Source organism: Pongo pygmaeus, chromosome 6 (genome assembly GCF_028885625.2).
Source record: "Pongo pygmaeus isolate AG05252 chromosome 6, NHGRI_mPonPyg2-v2.0_pri, whole genome shotgun sequence".
Taxonomy (NCBI): Eukaryota; Metazoa; Chordata; class Mammalia; order Primates; family Hominidae; genus Pongo; species Pongo pygmaeus.
Window position 1 is genome coordinate 104,572,195 of NC_072379.2, and position 17,729 is coordinate 104,589,923.

General features: G+C 34.3%; 1 protein-coding gene across 1 annotated transcript in view; it reads left to right on the forward strand.

Moving 5' to 3' along the window:
• Positions 1–345: 345 nt before the first annotated feature.
• The window catches only part of LOC129041573 (septin-7-like), a 46,658-nt gene continuing 29,274 nt past the window's right edge, over positions 346–17,729 (forward strand). The window contains exons 1-4 of the mRNA XM_054497072.2: positions 346–749; positions 7,270–7,370; positions 8,270–8,404; positions 14,801–14,922. Of these exons, the coding sequence (XP_054353047.1) occupies positions 519–749; positions 7,270–7,370; positions 8,270–8,404; positions 14,801–14,922 (589 nt within the window). The 5' untranslated portion in view covers positions 346–518. The remainder of the gene's footprint in view (positions 750–7,269; positions 7,371–8,269; positions 8,405–14,800; positions 14,923–17,729) is intronic.

Below are 17,729 nucleotides of genomic sequence, written 5' to 3' on the forward strand. Positions count from 1 at the left end.
TTATATATTATATATAATTACTATATATTATATAATAATTATACATAATAATATAATATAATATATTATATAATAATTATACATAATAATATAATATAATATATTATATAATAATTATACATAATAATATAATATAATATATTATATATTATATTATATAAAATAATATATAATATAATAATATATATAATTATTATATAATTATTATATAATATAATTCATTATTGTCTATTGATTGTCTATTAATTGTCTATTAATAAAGAAAATTGTCTATTAATAGAGAAAAACTTTATTTCACTGAAGCAGTGATATATAATCCAACTTGGATTTTTAAATAATGACTGACTTTTTTCTTTGGGAATACATTACTGTTAAAAATGTAGATTATTAGATACATTACTTTTAATGAATGTAAGTGGTATAATTAGAAGGCTGAAAAGAATCCTTGGAAACGTGAGTTTAATTTGATAGCTAAGAAACTGAGGACAAGATACTTATTCTTGGTAGCATATTTTCTAATGTCATTTCATTGTCTCACCAAGAAATACTTGCATAAAGCAAGTTCAATTATAGCATCTGTTGAATATTTAAGGTTGGGTAAAGTGGGTGAGTTTAACAGATATTTTCCCTTATTTCTTTTAGGCGAATCTGGATTGAGAAAGTTGACATTAATCAACTCATTATTCCTCACAGATTTGTATTCTCCAGAGTATCCAGGTCCTTCTCAGAGAATTAAAAAGACTGTACAGGTCTAGATATTAGTATTTTTAATTGATGATAAGCTGGAATAATATTAATACACACAAAGCACATGTTGTAACTTTTATTATGCTTCCTTAGAGGTAAGATGCAAATTTGCCCTTAGCCAGTGTAAGATGGTAAATATGACTTCATAAAATTAAAAAAACAGAAGAAGTACAGTTAATCGAAAGAATTATCTTGACTAGAACTTTCCAGATTTGTCCTAAGGATTCTCCTAGAGATGACACTGTGACATAGTAACCAATTCCCCTGGAGTTGTGCTATGTAGTAGGATAGTCATTTGCCACATGTTTAAATCAATTAAAATTAATTAAATTAAAATGCAATTTCTCATTTGCTCCAGATACATTTCAAGTGCTCAACAGCCACATGTGGCAAGTGGCTGCCATTTTGTGCAGCACATATATGAAGATTTTCATCATTGTAGAAAATTGCATTGGACAGTGTAGAGAAAACATGATTCATAGAAAAGCTATTGTTATTTAAATACAGTGTTCTACATTAGTCAGTGGGATAATACCATATCATAGTTGAATGGCAATAGCAATTCTGTAAGACTCCCAAGGTATATGTGATCTAATTTACTGCTTCTCAGTCTTTGCTATGCATTCCAATCCTGGGTATCCTGTTAAATTTAGTTCTTCTAGTATTTCTGAGATGGGCTGCCTTTCTACATTTCTAACAAGATCCCAGGTGATGCTGATGCTGCTGGATGGTAGATCACACTTTATAAAGCAAGGGGCTAGACTCTAGATATGCACTTTTTATTAAATAGTACAGCAGCCTGTAGCCACATGTGGCTATTAATCTTTGAAATGTGGGTAGTCTGAATTGTGATGTTCTGCAAATATAAAATATACCACAGATTTCTAAGACTGAGCGTGGAAAAGAAAATCTCTGTAATTTTTTATATTGATTGTATACTGCAGTGATAATATTTTGGATGTATTGGGTTAAATAAAATTGACTGATTTCACCTTTTTCCCATTTTAAAAGTGGCTACTAAGAAAATTTTAAATTACTTACATGATTGACATGGTATTTTTATTTGGCAGCGCTGCTCTAAGCTGTTGATGAAAAATATTGTTGGTGAGCTCTGCTTAGGTAATATATAGGACACGAGCAGAGACGAGGCACGTGAACAGTTCTGGCTGGAGTAGGCTTCATTGAGGCCGTGATGCTTTTAGCTGGATTTGAAGAAGTGGTAGTGATCATCCCAGTGCACAGGATAGGAGGACAGTCTATATATTCTGAGCAGTAACTCATATATATCATACTGCAAGACCCCAAAGGAGTAATTTTGTGAAGTAAATATCTTATTTCTCCTTTTTAATGTTTCTATTTTAGGAATTTTTTTTTTTTTTTTTTAAGTAACCTTCATAGGGCTTGAGATTTAAAATTACCTGCAAAATTCTACTCTAAAAACTTGATCCTACATGCTTATTTATTTTGTGATAAATATTGGAAATTTTAAACCTAAGCAAGAAAATGAACTTTGAACTTTCTTAATTTGGGTATCTATTATGAATACCTTCACTTAAGTATTTATGAATTTAGATATGAACGGTAAAACTAACCACTATCCAAATTAATATACAGTTCATTTCCAGAACCCTAGTTTCTTCCATGTGCTCACTCTCATTCAGTATTACAACCCCCAAAGATAAACACCTTACTGACTGCCTTCTCCATAAATTTGCCTGTTTTTGAACGTTATATACATATACTTTTTTGTATCTGTTTTCTTTCAGTGAAGATTATGTCTGTATTATTTACTCATGTTGGGTATAGTTGTTTTTTTCATCGTCGTATAATACTCCATTGTGTGAATGTATCAGTATATCCTTTATTATTTATTGTAGATAAGCCTTTGGGTTTTCAGTTTTTTACTAACGGGAACATTCTTGTGCATGTCTTAGTAGACTTAGGCACTCATTGCTGTTGTGTGTGCATAAAGATATAAAGGTATTTGAGTTTATTTTATTTGATTTCTAGTGAGGTTGAACATGTCTTTTGTACTCAATAACTCTTCAGATTTCATTAAAGTGTTTTGGTAATCTTAATATTTTCTGTCATTTTCTTGCTGATTTATAGGAGTTTGAAAAATCTAATAATCCCCTACATTTTAGATATTGCAGACATTTTCTCCCCAGGTGAGCATCTGTTAAAGACGTGACATGCCCTCAATTTATTATAATTCTTACATTGGCTTAGCTTCAAAATAAATTGCCTAAACCCATTTTACCTTCCTTTAAAGTAACACTTCAAAAATATCCTCTTCTGTTCTGAATATCTTCCCGGAAACTCTCTTTATCTTGAAAACAAAAGGGTAATGGAGGTGAGAATATCTCTAGTAGGATTTTTAAGACAGGCCTGTGCACCACTGTTAAATATCTTTTCTTTACCAAAAAGAAGACCTGTAACATTTGAGAACCAGATTGATCCTTAGTAGAATTCTGTAGAAGTCCTCTTTCCTGATTGAACCATGGAGGTGTATTCCTTTATATACTGAAAACTAGCTGAAGATAATCTAAACTCTTTTGCCCAGTTAGGAAAGAACATGCCATATTACGGACAGGGTCAGAGTCATTCAAGAAGCCTGAATATAGTTAGAAAATGAGAATGTAATCTTTTTAATAGTTGGCTGGCTCCTTACCAAGCCCAGTAGTCTTGAAGATATAGGGGAAATAGTGTAAACAGTTGTCAAGATGAATCTAAAATGGAAATTAATCAGTTCCCTAGAATAGATTGAGAAATTAGCTTTAGGAAAAAGATAAATTTCACACACACTGTACCATGGAAGGTACAGTGCTGATTCAGACAGACTGGGAATGGTCTCATTTTTAAGTGGTGATGTGAGGTACTTCACTGAGCATTATGACAGGCACGGGCTTGGGAAGAGCCTATTAGGAAATGGGAGAGGCATGAGACTAAGGAGCACATAAGAGGAATATTAGCAGAGAAATTCTTGTTGAGGTTGAAGGTCATGAATTTTATGGTATAGGAATAGAAAGATGGGTTAATCCAGAATGGGATTTGAGTTGGAAAGGGAAAGAAATAAAGGTTTTGGGAAGGAGACTGCTAATAGAAAATGAGAGGGGCAAGGGATTTGAGGTCTCAGTGTAAGGAGACAGGGATATGAGGAGTGGAGAGGTTCAGAATACAAAGCCAAATTAGAGTTTTGGGATCTACTTTCTTCTTAGTAAAGTAGTTCTGGGTCTTCATGAGAAGGAAGTATTTTTAAGCATAACTGTTCTACTATTGGTTAATTCCTGTTTCATTTTCTTGAGGAACACGATGAAACATTTAAGATGATATTTGTCTTTTGAGCCAATAAGTAAGGGAAATAGATAGTTTTTGTGTTTGAGCTAAGTGGAGTATCTCAGGCCATTCCAATGTCTTCAGAGTTTTGGCTGTAATGCTACCTCTTGAGCAAGTGTAGGTAGAGATAAGTGCTTGACAGAAAATTTTAGCCCTCTCTTCAAAATGTTATATGCTTAATTAAATAACTTCTTAATTTACCTTAATAAATGGCATGTAAACATGAAGTTAGAAAAGGTTAGTGTATATGAAGCTGTATAATCAACATTGTTTGACTTTTTTTCCTCAGATTGTAAAACTGAAAACTCAGTATACTAATACTCTTGCATACTGTATACACTCAGTATTAGAAAATGAGTACGTTTGATTTCTGGAATCTCGGATGCCAAAAGAGGTCTCAATAGATGAATTATACATAGATGATTCATAGACGATAGTTTTAGTTTTAGTTATTTTTCAGGGAAAAACATTTGAAAATGTTCTTGATTCATTTTTTTGGTATTAAATTATGCAGCTAATCTTAGAGAACCCTGAGTGATGCCGTGAAAGATGCTGATGTGACCTGCTTAAGGAAAGTGCATGGGAAACTGGCCATTTGGAATAGATTTGTTAAGAAAAGTTTGAAATTCTTGGACTTGAACTAATTTGTTTTCCATGGATCCCATGAGGATACTTGTAAAAGCAGATGATAGGGTCCAGTTGGATCCTGTAAATGGCACTAGTTTACAGTTATGTTTTCTGGATCTCTTCCATATGTCGCTGACTTCTTTGTATTTGACCACGTATGGACATACAGAATTTCATAGGCCAGAGAAGAAAAGAAGCTTTATAAACATTCCTTATGTGTGTAAAATACAAATCTTCATTTGTCTTAGCAAGTCAATAAGTAATTAAGTTGTTGAACTGATTTTTTTTTTAAACAGGGAAATATCTTAAAATTTAAGCTGTTAGGTTAAAATGTGTATTCGGTATACAGCATATTACTGAAGGTAGAATGGGCTTCATTTGGTAATAAAGGAACCAGAAATATTTTTAAGTAAAATTGGGAGATGATTCATGTAGATTAACTATATTGTTGTATCACTTTCTAGAATACAGTATTATGTTGTTTAAAAGAGTAAGTAGGTAAAGGAGTGGTATAATTACTTTGGATATTTCTGCTTCAGCCACAGTTACCATGAATAAATGATCTGTCTTTATAAAGGAGATGGAGGTGAATTCAAGATACTGAGATGTTAGATTTGACTGGGTTGTCCTTTGACTAGAAGATTACCAGATTAAGAAAATGTAAACTTCCTAAACCAGATAAGATGATATTGTTAAAAATTTTTTTTGGCCCAGCACTTTGGGAGGCTGAAATGGGAAGATTGCTTGAACCCAGGAGTTTGAAGCTGCAGTAAGCTATGATCTACCATGCACTCCAGCCTGGGCAACAGAGTGAGACCCTGACTAAAAAAAAAATTTTTTTTCCTTTGGTTCTCATGATTTCACACTGATGAATCTGATTGTTTTCTCTGAGTCATTTTGCCTCTCTCATGTTATTAGGGTAACCTGATAATAGACATGTTATCTTAGTTATGTGGTACGTAACAGTGATTTTCTAAATGATGTGCATCCATCACTGATACTGAGGATGATCAGAAACTATTACTACTCTTATTTATTGATGTTTACTTTTAATCTACAGATAAATGATAATACATATTAATACTTAATATTCAGATTGCCAATAGTATATATTTGGTGCGTAAATATCTTTTGGATCTGCAAAATTTTCACTCATAGTTTGTATCAGGATCAAAGCAGTTTGAAGAACATTAATCTAAAAGATAGACTTTGGCATCTCATTTCTCTACAAGATAAGTCATGCATGTCCACATCTCAGGCAATCTTTTTCAGTTTTATAAGTTTTATTCTTGATAATAAAATTCTTTTAACAGAAAACTCTTGATTGCTATAGACCTCTGCTGTGTATTCAGTAGTCACTAGCCACATGTGGCTATTTAAGTTAATTCAAATTAAATAAAATTAAATATCAGTTCCTTATTTGCACTAGTCAGATTTTAAGGAGTAAGTAGCCACATGGGCAAGTGGCTACCATATTGGACAGTGTGGATACACAACAATTCCATCATCTCAGAAAGTGTTATTGGATAGTGTGGCTACAGACTTTTCTTGCTCAGCAATCTTAGTCTCCGCATGTTAGTCTCTTCATGCATTAGGTAGCATCTATAAAACATGCCAAAAGGAAATAGGCTATCTCTAAAAGTGTCCCAAACTTTTTGTCTTGTAAATTAGTTTATCAGCATACTTGGAGCCTCTTGCCTTAATAAGGACTTGATATAAATGTGTATCAGGAGAAAGCCTGTCTTATGAAGGAATTATTCCCTTTTTATTTGAATCTCTGTTTGCTTTATCTTGGGCTCCTGAAAACTGATACTTTGCATTTAACAGCAGCATATGCCCAGGATGAATGATAATACATCTTCTGATACAGAGCTTGAGGTTACAGAATATCTTAAATTGTTCCAGGAACTGTTATCATTTAAGTCCAATAATCATTAAGGTTTCACCCTACCAGAATACACTTTTTTTTATTAACTGATTGGACTTTTGCTGATTACATTGTCCAGAATGTGGAGTATCGCATTTGAGAAGAGGATTGGATCCTAGCCATAACATAAATATAAGGGTAATTACATCCATGCTGAGAAAGATTTAGGAATGATAGTAAGTTCATTTGAGTGAGTGGTTTGGGCCAAACTTAATAGAGAATAGTCCAGGAAGACATTTACTATAAACGGTAGATTAAATGTTCTTGCCTGATTAATTACATTTGAACTCTGTGAATGACTGAATCACTCAAACTGCTTATTTGTATTATTAGATGCACATTTAAATTATGTATTACATGTCTTTAGTGGTGATCACTATTTTATCAGTTCCTCTGTCTTTCTTTATACCAAGTATGATTCATAAACCCAGTATTAATTTGCCAAGAGATTGGCATACTATTTGTATATATGCTTTTCTTTCAAATAATCTGGATTCCCAGTGTCCACAATCATTGATCCTAAAGAAAATGTGGGAGTAGGTAGATAAACTCAAACATCCCTACCATCACCGCTGGTAGGAAATCACTGGTGTAATGTATGATATTAACATCTGCACCAATTACTCTTATAGGTGGAACAATCCAAAGTTTTAATCAAAGAAGGTGGTGTTCAGTTGCTGCTTACAATAGTTGATACCCCAGGATTTGGAGATGCAGTGGATAATAGTAATTGGTAAGAAGGATTTGTCCTCACAACTTTCCAGTGTATTTGGGGTACTGGGGTGGTTAAACTTGCTCTTCTTAACATTTTAAAACTCTTCTTAGCAAAGGTCACCAAACTTCAAGTAACATGACAGGTTTGTATACCAACTTTGCCATTTATTTGACAAAGTTTAACTTCAAAGTTAAACAAAGAAGTTTAACTTCTTTGAACCCATTTACTTTTCTATAAAATGGAGATAATGCCTATCATAAAATTGTTTTTAAGACATATTCCAAAATAGTGTAGCTAGATAGAAGAATTCTCATTATTGTAAGAAATTTAAAACTGTTTGCTTTAATTTTATCCATTTGTATAAATTCTATCTCAATCTTAATTTAAACCTGATATTTAGACCTTCAGTTTTTCCATAAGTCCTAAGTGAAGAAAACAACTATGAAATTTTAGTCTGAAGTAATTATCTTAGTATTTTATAAATAACTTTTATTTTTGTTTGAATTCACATTGTTTTTGAGGTATTTTTCTGTCAACTCTTAAAACTCCTAAGTTCATCATGAAGTTTTTATATTATTTAAAGTAATCTCTCATTTGAAATTTGAAACTGAATATAATTGTTTTCATATTATGAAGTGTGTTATTAATACACTTACTAGTGCCAATAATATGCTAATAATTTAGCTATGTTTCAACAATAAATATTTTCTTTCATTTGGAAAGTTTTGAAATAATGAATAAAGATTTATTCAACATCATTCACATTTTTGAATCTTTATATAGAATAACTTGACGTATCTTCCATTGGTAAATTCATTTTGCCTATTTGAAAATATTGATTATTGTCCTTTAACAGTCATCAGTTAATTCATATGTAGAATTGCAACTTAATTGTTTTGTTTATTTGCATTCTGTAGCTGGCAGCCTGTTATCAATTACATTGATAGTAAATTTGAGGACTACCTAAATGCAGAATCGCGAGTGAACAGATGTCAGATGCCTGGTAACAGGGTGCAGTGTTGTTTATACTTCATTGCTCCTTCAGGACATGGGTCAGTAACCTGATACTTCTGATTCCTTTTTGTTGTTGTTGCTTACTGTCACCTTTATGTGCATATTTGAGTAATCTTTAAGTTTGTGAAGTACGTACAACTATACCCATTATTAAGTATCAAATTTCATGTAGAAATGTCTTAGTTGAAAAGCCTTTTTAAGTCCTGTGTAAGCTAACAGTGATTTTACTCCTTAGTTGTTCATTCATAAGGATTTTCCCTGCTTCATGGAAATAAACAGTGTTGCCACCATGGTTTGAGGTCTCAGTGTGGCAAATTTAGCTTTCATGTTGAACTACCAAATAAAGAGAAGCAGCCAAACCAGTTAGACATATTCAAAATAAATCCAAAGATGCTATTTATTATAAGTCTCATAAGAGATGGTTATCAAAAGCACTTGCATGCCAACGTTTTCTTGTGCTGTTTCTTTCTGCAAGAAATGTTTGGCTTCTGTTTCACCTTAGCTGTCATAGACATGTCGTTTAAGTATCATATTGTCAGTACTAACCTTTTGTTTATTAGGATATAAGACCTAAGAATCTAGACATTAATCTGATGTGATTGTTCTGTTTTTTATAGTTAGCCTGTACTCCCTTTTTTTGTTCTTTGTACTTCCCCTTTCATTTTGAGTACATATATGTGTCATTTGTAACTGCAGATTTTTCCAATTATTCTTCCTCAGTCTTTTCCTTTGGGTAGGTAACTCAGCATACATAATTCAGCCACCTGGTGATTGTAACTCCACCATCTCTCCACCAAAAGAACTGTAGTAGCATCAGGCTAAATAGCATTAAGTTATCTAACACTCACATTACAGTAGAGTAAACCAGTTCCTTCAGGTATACCTTTCTCTTCCATTTTTGGCTTCTCGCTCTCTTTTTTTTGTTTGTTTTTATAGATGGGTCAATGCCCATTATCACTCTAGGTGGATAAGGGAGCCTTAATTATATACTTATATTTTTGCACTGTCAGATTGCAGTGGGGTAAAAATGTTTCTTCTTTTATGTCTAATACTCTTGTTTTTTTTTTTTGCTGTGCCCTAGACCATTACATAACTGAAGACTCCCACCTTCAGGCAGGATTGGGTAGTACATGTTTGTAACTACCTGGCATTGCCTTTTGTTGAGGTAATTTCAGTTTTTATTATTATTATTATTAGTAGTAGTAGTAGTAGTATACTTTAAGTTCTACAGTATATGTTCACAATATGCAGGTTTGTTACATATGTATACATGTGCCATGTTTGTTTGCTGCACCCATTAACTGGTCATTTACATTAGGTATTTCTCCTAATACTATCCCTCCCCGAACCCCACCCCACGACAGGCCCTATTGTATGATATTCCCCACCCTGTGTCCAAGTGTTCTCATTGTTCAATTCCCACCTATGAGTGAGAAACACCTATGTGGTGTTTGGGTTTCTGTCCTTGCGATAGTTTGCTCAGAATGATGGTTTCCAGCTTCATCCATGTCCCTGCAAAGGACATGAACTCATCCTTTTTTATGGCTGCATAGTATTCCATGGTGTATATGTGCCACATTTTCTTAATCCAGTCTGTCATTTTATGGTGTTCTCAGTTTACATATTTAAATCACTAAACTGACTCTTTGACTTAAAAGGCTCAAAAAAAGTCATCTCAAAAATACAACACACTGTATAACCTTTTATAAGTATTTGTGTAGCTTCTTGAATTTATATTTTTAAATCATTCTCATTTAACTTGTCAGGACCTTTTCCTGAAAGCCAACAGAGTGAAATCTTAACCTGCAGTTAAGTCAATAAAATTTGTCAGCTTATAACCAATTTTATTATTTTAGATTTTCTGGACTCTCTCCAACTATAGTAATTCTCATGAAATCACATTCCTGCCATCCCCTTGGGGAAAATTTTATTTCTTAAAATTGCATGGGAAATGAGAGCTTTTTTAAAAGAAAAAAATTTTTATATTCAAATGATATGTAGTGGCTTTGTGCCATTTCTTATTCGTCACAAGGGGTAAGATGTTTAAAATTGCTATATCTTATATATAAAAATGTACCTTTGAATAATTTCTCAGTTTAACTATTTTTAGAAATGGAGCAAAGTTTTGCCCATTGGTACATGATATTGTGGATTAAGTGAAAGAATATGAGGCTGGGCGCGGTGGCTCATGCCTGTAATCCCAGCATTTTGAGAGGCTGAGGCAGGCGGATCACCTGAGGTCAGGAGTTCGAGACCAGCCTGACCAACATGGAGCAACCCTGTGTCTACTAAAAATACAAAATTAGCTGGCCGTGGTGGCGCATGCCTGTAATCCCAGCTACTAGAGAGGCTGAGTCAGGACAGTTGCTTGAACCTGGGAGGTGGAGGTTGCGGTGAGCCGAGATCACACCATTGCACTCCAGCCTGGGCAACAGGAGTGAAACTCCATCTCAAAAAAAAAAAGAATATGACACAGAATTTTATGTATAGAGTTCCAGGTACCCTGCTCACTACAGACTGAAATTCTATGCAGTCTAATAAATGAATCAGAGCCTTTCCATCTTGTCTGGGTAGTCCGTAGGTTCCCTTTTTAGAGGGTTTTGTTTTTAGAATGATTATAAATTCATCCAACAGTGCACTTTCAGTGCCTCCTACCTCCCTCTACCAAGTATGAACTGCATGCATGGCTGATTTATGATTTTGGCTATTATCGCTTCATGTGCGTTGTTCACTATTTTGTAACTGTTATTAAAGTAAAATACTGACTTGGAACATGAATTTTAAAATGGTGTTTTATCCTTCTAGTATTGATTCCCACTTTTAGAAAAATTGGTGTCATCCAGTGAGTTTTATACAGAATGATTTTTTCCCTTAGAAATACATACATACATACAAAAAAAATTTGTCATTTTCCCCGTAGTTGTTTATTATGCTGTAGAATTTGAGGCTAAGTAGTCTTTTCTCTCTACTGTGGGTTTATCTTCTAGAAATGATAAAGGATTTTCTATTGCTTAAAAACAAGATTTAAAAACTAAATTTGTTGATGAAAAGACTAGCCAATATAAATCTAAATGGACAGAGGGAAAAAATTCAACCGGAATGTAATACACATGTGAACTAAATGTTTTCTGTTGCTGACGTTTTGTAGGCTTCTGAAATTTAATGAGACTTTTACAAGGTTTACCTTTTTTCCTAAAGTTTAATTTTTAAACTGACTTAAATGTTTTTTGACCCTTTGGTTATATTTAAGAAGTTGACTTCTCTAATTTCCTTGTCATGTTTATTTTTAAATATCTTTCTCTTTGAAAGTTGGGATACTATAATAAATACTCAGCAAGTATTTTGCATTTAAATATAAAATCTTGTTATTGGATTTTAATACTTTATTTTAAATGCCTTTAAGATTTATTAAAATTTTAGATTAACTGAACTCTGCTTTTTTGTCACTGGATTAATAAGCAGGCTTGTATCTGACATAATAGCTTAATAAGGCAGTGACAATTTAAATTTGTCATGAGTATAAATTAAAAAATCATAACAATTTAGAAATCGGAGATTGAGTATTTCATGGCATTTATATTTAGTGTTTTATATAATGATTAATGAAAAGAAGCAAAACTTAAATTGTTTTTCAAAGATGGATAGGTTCAGGCCAGATGCAGTGGCTTACTCCTGTAATCCCAGCACTTTGGGGACCAAGGCAGGAGGACTGCTTGAGGCCATAGACTAGGCAACATAGTGAGATCCTGTCTCTACAAAAAATTAAAAAATTAGTTGGGGCTGGGCGCAGTGGCTCACGCCTGTAATCCTAACACTTTGGGAGGCTGAGGCAGGTAGATCACCTGAAGTCAGGAGTTCGAGACCAGCCTGGCCAACATGGTGAAACCTCGTCTCTACTAAAAATACAAAAATTAGCCGGGCATGGTGGCGGATGCCTGTAATCCCAGCTACTCGGGAGGCTGAGACAGGAGAATCACTTGAACCCGGGAGGCGGAAGTTGCAGTGAGCCAAGATTGCGCCACTGAACTCCCGACTGGGCAATAAGAGCGAAACTCAAAAAAAAAAATTAGTTGGGCATGGGGGTGCACTCCTGTAGTCCTAGCTACTCAGGAGTCGAAGTGGAAGAATTGGAGGCTATAGTGAGCTATGACTACACCACTGTACTCCAGCCTGGGTGACAGAGCAAGACTGTCAAAAAAATAAATAAATAGAAATGGATAGGTTCTTTTAGTTAACACTAGTGAGGCAAGAACACAGTTTACAGATAATCTAAACAGTGTTATTCCATCCACACACTCTTTTTCATTGTGCTCCCTATTCTCTGAATGCCAGTGTCAAATTTCAAGGGATTTAAGACAAGGAGAACTAGAATAGGAGGCAACTATCTTAATTCTCCATATTTGCTTTGTCCCCCTCACTGTCTCTGTCTTTCTGCCTGTCAGCCTTACCACCACAGTGAAGTATATATGGTAATCTTTGTTAGTAAAAAGGACTGGATTATCTTATTAGTTTTAGGGCTCTAATCCCCCCAATTTTAATATATATGTTTCCCTTTCTTCATTTTAAAATGTCAGTCAATTCAATTATTATATTAGTCAATAAAATTAATAACAGAATAAGACTTTTGTTTCGTTTTTCTCATGTTTTTATAAAAGTTAATGAATACCGCCGGGCACGGTGGCTCGCGCCTGTAATCCCAGCACTTTGGGAAGCTGAGGCAGGTGGATCACGAGGTCAGGAGTTCGAGACCAGCCTGACCAACATAGTGAAACCCTGTCTCTACTAAAAATACGAAAAAATCAGCCGGGCATGGTGGCGGGTGCCTGTAATCCCAGCTACTCAGGAGGCTGAGGCAGGAGACTTACTTGAACCTGGGAGGCGGAGGTTGCAGTGAGTCGAGATCGCGCCATTGCACTCCAGCCCGGGCAACAGTGTGAGACTCCGTCTCAAAAAAAAAAAAAAAAAAAACAGTCAAGGAATACCACTTTAGAATGATAGTCCTTTGCAAAATATTTCTAGTATCTTCATTTATTCTTGTGAAACATTAAATTTTAGTCCACAGTATATTCTAGATTTGAGGACTTTGGTTCTTATTTAGAATTACTAAAGGAAAATTACAGCAGCTTACTTTTTTTGTCAACAAATATTTGGGCACCTTCTCGAGTGTTAGATACCAGGCTAAGTGCTGAGGATACAGATGAATGAGATAAGGCCCTCACTATAAAGGGTATTTCAGTGAGAAGATGGGAGAAACAAATACAGATGCTCCTCGACTTGGGACAGGGTTACATAAACCCATCGTAAGTTGAAGATACATTTGATACACCTTGCCTACTGAACATTATAGCGTAGCCTACGGTTGGGCAAAATCATCTAACATAAAGCCTATTTTGTAATAATGTTTTGAATATCTCATGTAATTTATTGAATACTGTACCGAAAGTAAAAAACAGAATGGTTGTATGGTTTCTATTCAATGCGTATTGCTTGCACACTATTAAAAAGTTGAAAAATTGTTAAGTGGAACCATAGTTGGTGAGGAGCCATCTGTATGCAGGCAGGCAGTTACTGTACAGCACATTAAGTGTGACCACATAGAAATATGCCTAGTCTTAGGTTAGAAAAGGATTCCCAGTGGAAACTGGATCATAAGCCAGTGTCCTAAAGGATGAATAGGAATTAGCCAGGCCAAGGAGAAGGAGGATGAGAATGGAGGGTGTTCCAGCCAAGGTAGTAGCCTGTGGCCAGATGCCAAAGTATGGTGCTTTCAAGGAATTGTAAGAAGTAAAAGTAAAAGAAGTGAAAGGCTGGCACATTGGAAGTAGGAGGCAAAGGAAAGGCCAGGAATGCTAAGAGATGAGGTCAGCTGGAGAATCTATGTCTTCACAAGCCTCGTAGGCCATGGTAGTTAAGGCATCTGGTCTTAATAAGATTTTTGGTCAGGGCATAACTCAGTAAGATTTGGATTTAGAAAGACCACTCTGACTTCAGTATGGATGGTTTGTGTTATAGTTATTCATTCCAAAGGTCTTGGTGGCCTAGACTAAAGTAATGGAATTGGAGATATGCATACATACATGTATACATCTATACACATACTCTATATATGGGAAGAGGATTAGAGAAGGGGAGGAATGCTAGGTTTCACACTTGAGTAACTGGGTAGACTGTAGTGCCATTCACTGAGACAGGAAGCATAGAAGAGGGAAAATGGGGTTCAGACGAGCTTTTGATTTTAAGGAGCCCATGGAACACCTGGGTAGCATATCCACTGGATAAACACAAATGTGGAACTTAACAGTAAGATATGGGCTGCGTATGAAGATTTGAGAGTCAGTTGACCAACTGAAGATAATTGAAATCTAACTGGGGATGTGAAGAATCTTGTTCTCTCAAACTGATTAATTCAGTCATATAAAATACGTCTATTTCAGACTTAAACCATTGGATATTGAGTTTACAAAGCATTTGCATGAAAAAGTGAATATCATCCCACTTATTGCCAAAGCAGACACACTCATGCCAGAGGAATGCCAACAGTTTAAAAAACAGGTAAGCAGGATGTGTTAACTCAGGTTTCTTATACCATTCTCATAATTTGCAGGTTTTACTATTTTTAGTATAATGTGTTGCAATCTATTCCTCTTACTGCTTTACTGTATTGTCATTTATACTGTATTAAAAATAACTCTTGAAAATCTTCTGCCTTAGTTTTCCCCTCAAAGCTCTTACCCATTGTCATAGTATCCTTATCCTTTGTCAGTTTTTAAATATGGCTGTTTTAAGTGTTTTTTTTTTTTTTTTTTTTTTTTTTTTTTGAGACAGAGTCTCGCTGTGTTGCCTAGGTTGGAGTGCAGTGGCATGATCTCGGCTCACTGCAAGCTCTGCCTTCTGGGTTCACGCCATTCTCCTGCCTCAGCCTCATGAGTAGCTGGAACTACAGGTGCCCACTACCACGCCTGACTAATTTTTTGTATTTTTAGTAGAGACAGGGTTTCACCATGTTAGCCAGGATGGTCTCGATCTCCTGACCTCATGATCCACCTGCCTCGGCCTCCCAAAGTGCTAGGATTACAGGTGTGAGCCACCATACCCAGCCTTAAGTGTTCTTTAATAACACTCCCACACAGATAATTTCTCCCCATACTCTTTAGAATTATTTTCTTAGAATGAATTCCCAGGAAGAGGATTATTCTTTCAAAGGCTATGATTGTTTTTGTGGGTCTTTATCTCCCCCCACTCCCCATTTTATCATGGTGCTTTCCCAATAAAACAAATTCATTTTGTAAAGCGTACATCTGTTTCGCTGTGACTTTGCCAGCATTATTTGCTATTTTTATTTTGAAAACCTTTTTGGAATAAAGTGGTACCTAATCATTTCTTTATCTTTTCCTTTTATTTTCCAGAAAGGCTGAACATTTAAAAACAATGTTTTTTTTTTTTTCACTTTTTGTAAACACCTGTTCAAATCCTTTGTCTTTTTGACCAGTAGTACTTGGTATTGCCTGTATTTATTGATATGGTTTCTTTTTATTCTGGGTATTTAGTTCTCTCTCATTTTCACAATATTTTTTATATTTTTTCTTTTGCTGCTTATATCCTAATTTTGTTTTCAGTGCACTTTATGGGACATTTATAGTTTAAGTTATTGTTCAAACCCGTGACCCTAAGATTAAGAGTCTCATGCTGTATGACTGAGCTAGCTGGAAAATCACTAAACTGTTTTTCTAGACTCATGTCTAGTTGTCTCAATAATATTGAGTTATACAGTCACACATATTTCTAATTTAATTGTGTTTGGTTCATTATATATTACATTTTATGAAATGTAGGTTCAATTCTGGAAACTTTCTCTATTCCAGTAGTCTTTATTTTCAGCCAATATTATATTGTTTAAACCACAGCAACTTTGTATAATATTTAAAAATAGACGGTAATTATCTCTATTGTCCATATAGTCCTGTTGCAACAAAATATTTTTTCACCTTTTTCAATATGAATTTCAGAATACCTTGAAACCTGTTATAGAAAGCCTGTTAAAATTTGCTTTGAAGTTACGCTAAATTCATATAAATTTTCAGAATGTTTTAGTACATTGTTTTTACTGTATCTAGTATTTTTCTGTTTTACACTTATCCATTCCCATTTTTATTTTGTAATGTGCTATTTCTAAGTTTCAAGTACTATCATAATACATTTCTCTTCTTTTATTATATATTTCAATTTGGATTTTTACTGATAACTTTAAGGTAAAAAAAGATGAATATGAAGTGACCTCTTCTTTCAAATTGGTCACATTCTGGTGGTTGTACTCAGGTCCTTTTAATATACAACCTCTGACTAAAACCACTGCTTTTAGACCTAGCTACCATTATTCGTTTTTCTCTTCATCATGTATATGTTGCCTCATTTATTATTATTATTTTTTTTAATATATATGTAGGTACATACCCTAATTATAAAAGATATGTGGTCCTGTTTTTCTTCAGTGACAATTTTACTTCTGTTTACTTCTATCTAGTATAGTAACCATGTAACACAATTTGTTCAGGGTCATTTTATAGCTGCTGGGAAGCTTTGCCATGAAAACTGCACCAAAATATAAGTATAGGCAGGGAAGCTAGTTTTAGGTATATCAGCCATTGGTTTGTTATGGGCTCAAAGAAGGATAGGTAGTTGAAAATTATTTGGACGTCTGTATTCTGTTTAGAATTCGGAGTGGTTTTGGACATGATAATTTAATTTGAACTAGGTCATTCCTGATGTTATTAATAAGTTGTCTTCTTTAGTTTTCTGCATTCTTATTAATTCTTGATTTCTAGGATGTGTTTTCTCCCTGTGTCCTCCCCTGATCTTATACCTGCTGCTCCTCAGTTTGTGTGTATGCACATGTACATGCAAGGATTTTTCTGATGAATGTGCAGGGGGCAGTGTTGTACTTAGTTTTACTTTACTTTTGCCAGATTCTACTAAAAATTTTAGGTGAGTTTAGCCCTGTTTATTCAACTAAATAACATACTTGGTGATTTATATCTAAAGGAAGAATCTCAGTCATTGTAAATAAATGACCTAAAGTCATTATTCTGGAAATCAACCAGAGAAATTCCTTTCTGGAGTTTTACATCTTTTTTGGAACTCTTTTGATATGATAGCTGTATGACTTCAACACTTCTGAAGTAATTGGATTTGGTGTTTATATATCAACTTTACAGTTTAAAAAAAAAGACTAGCGTAGTACTTTGATTTTAGATTACAACTTTGCATCACTAAAAAAACAGTAAAGGATGTGGAAACAAGGAGCCATATAGGAATCTAAGAAGCATGTAATAAACATAAGACTAATGTACTAATTATGTATGGTGC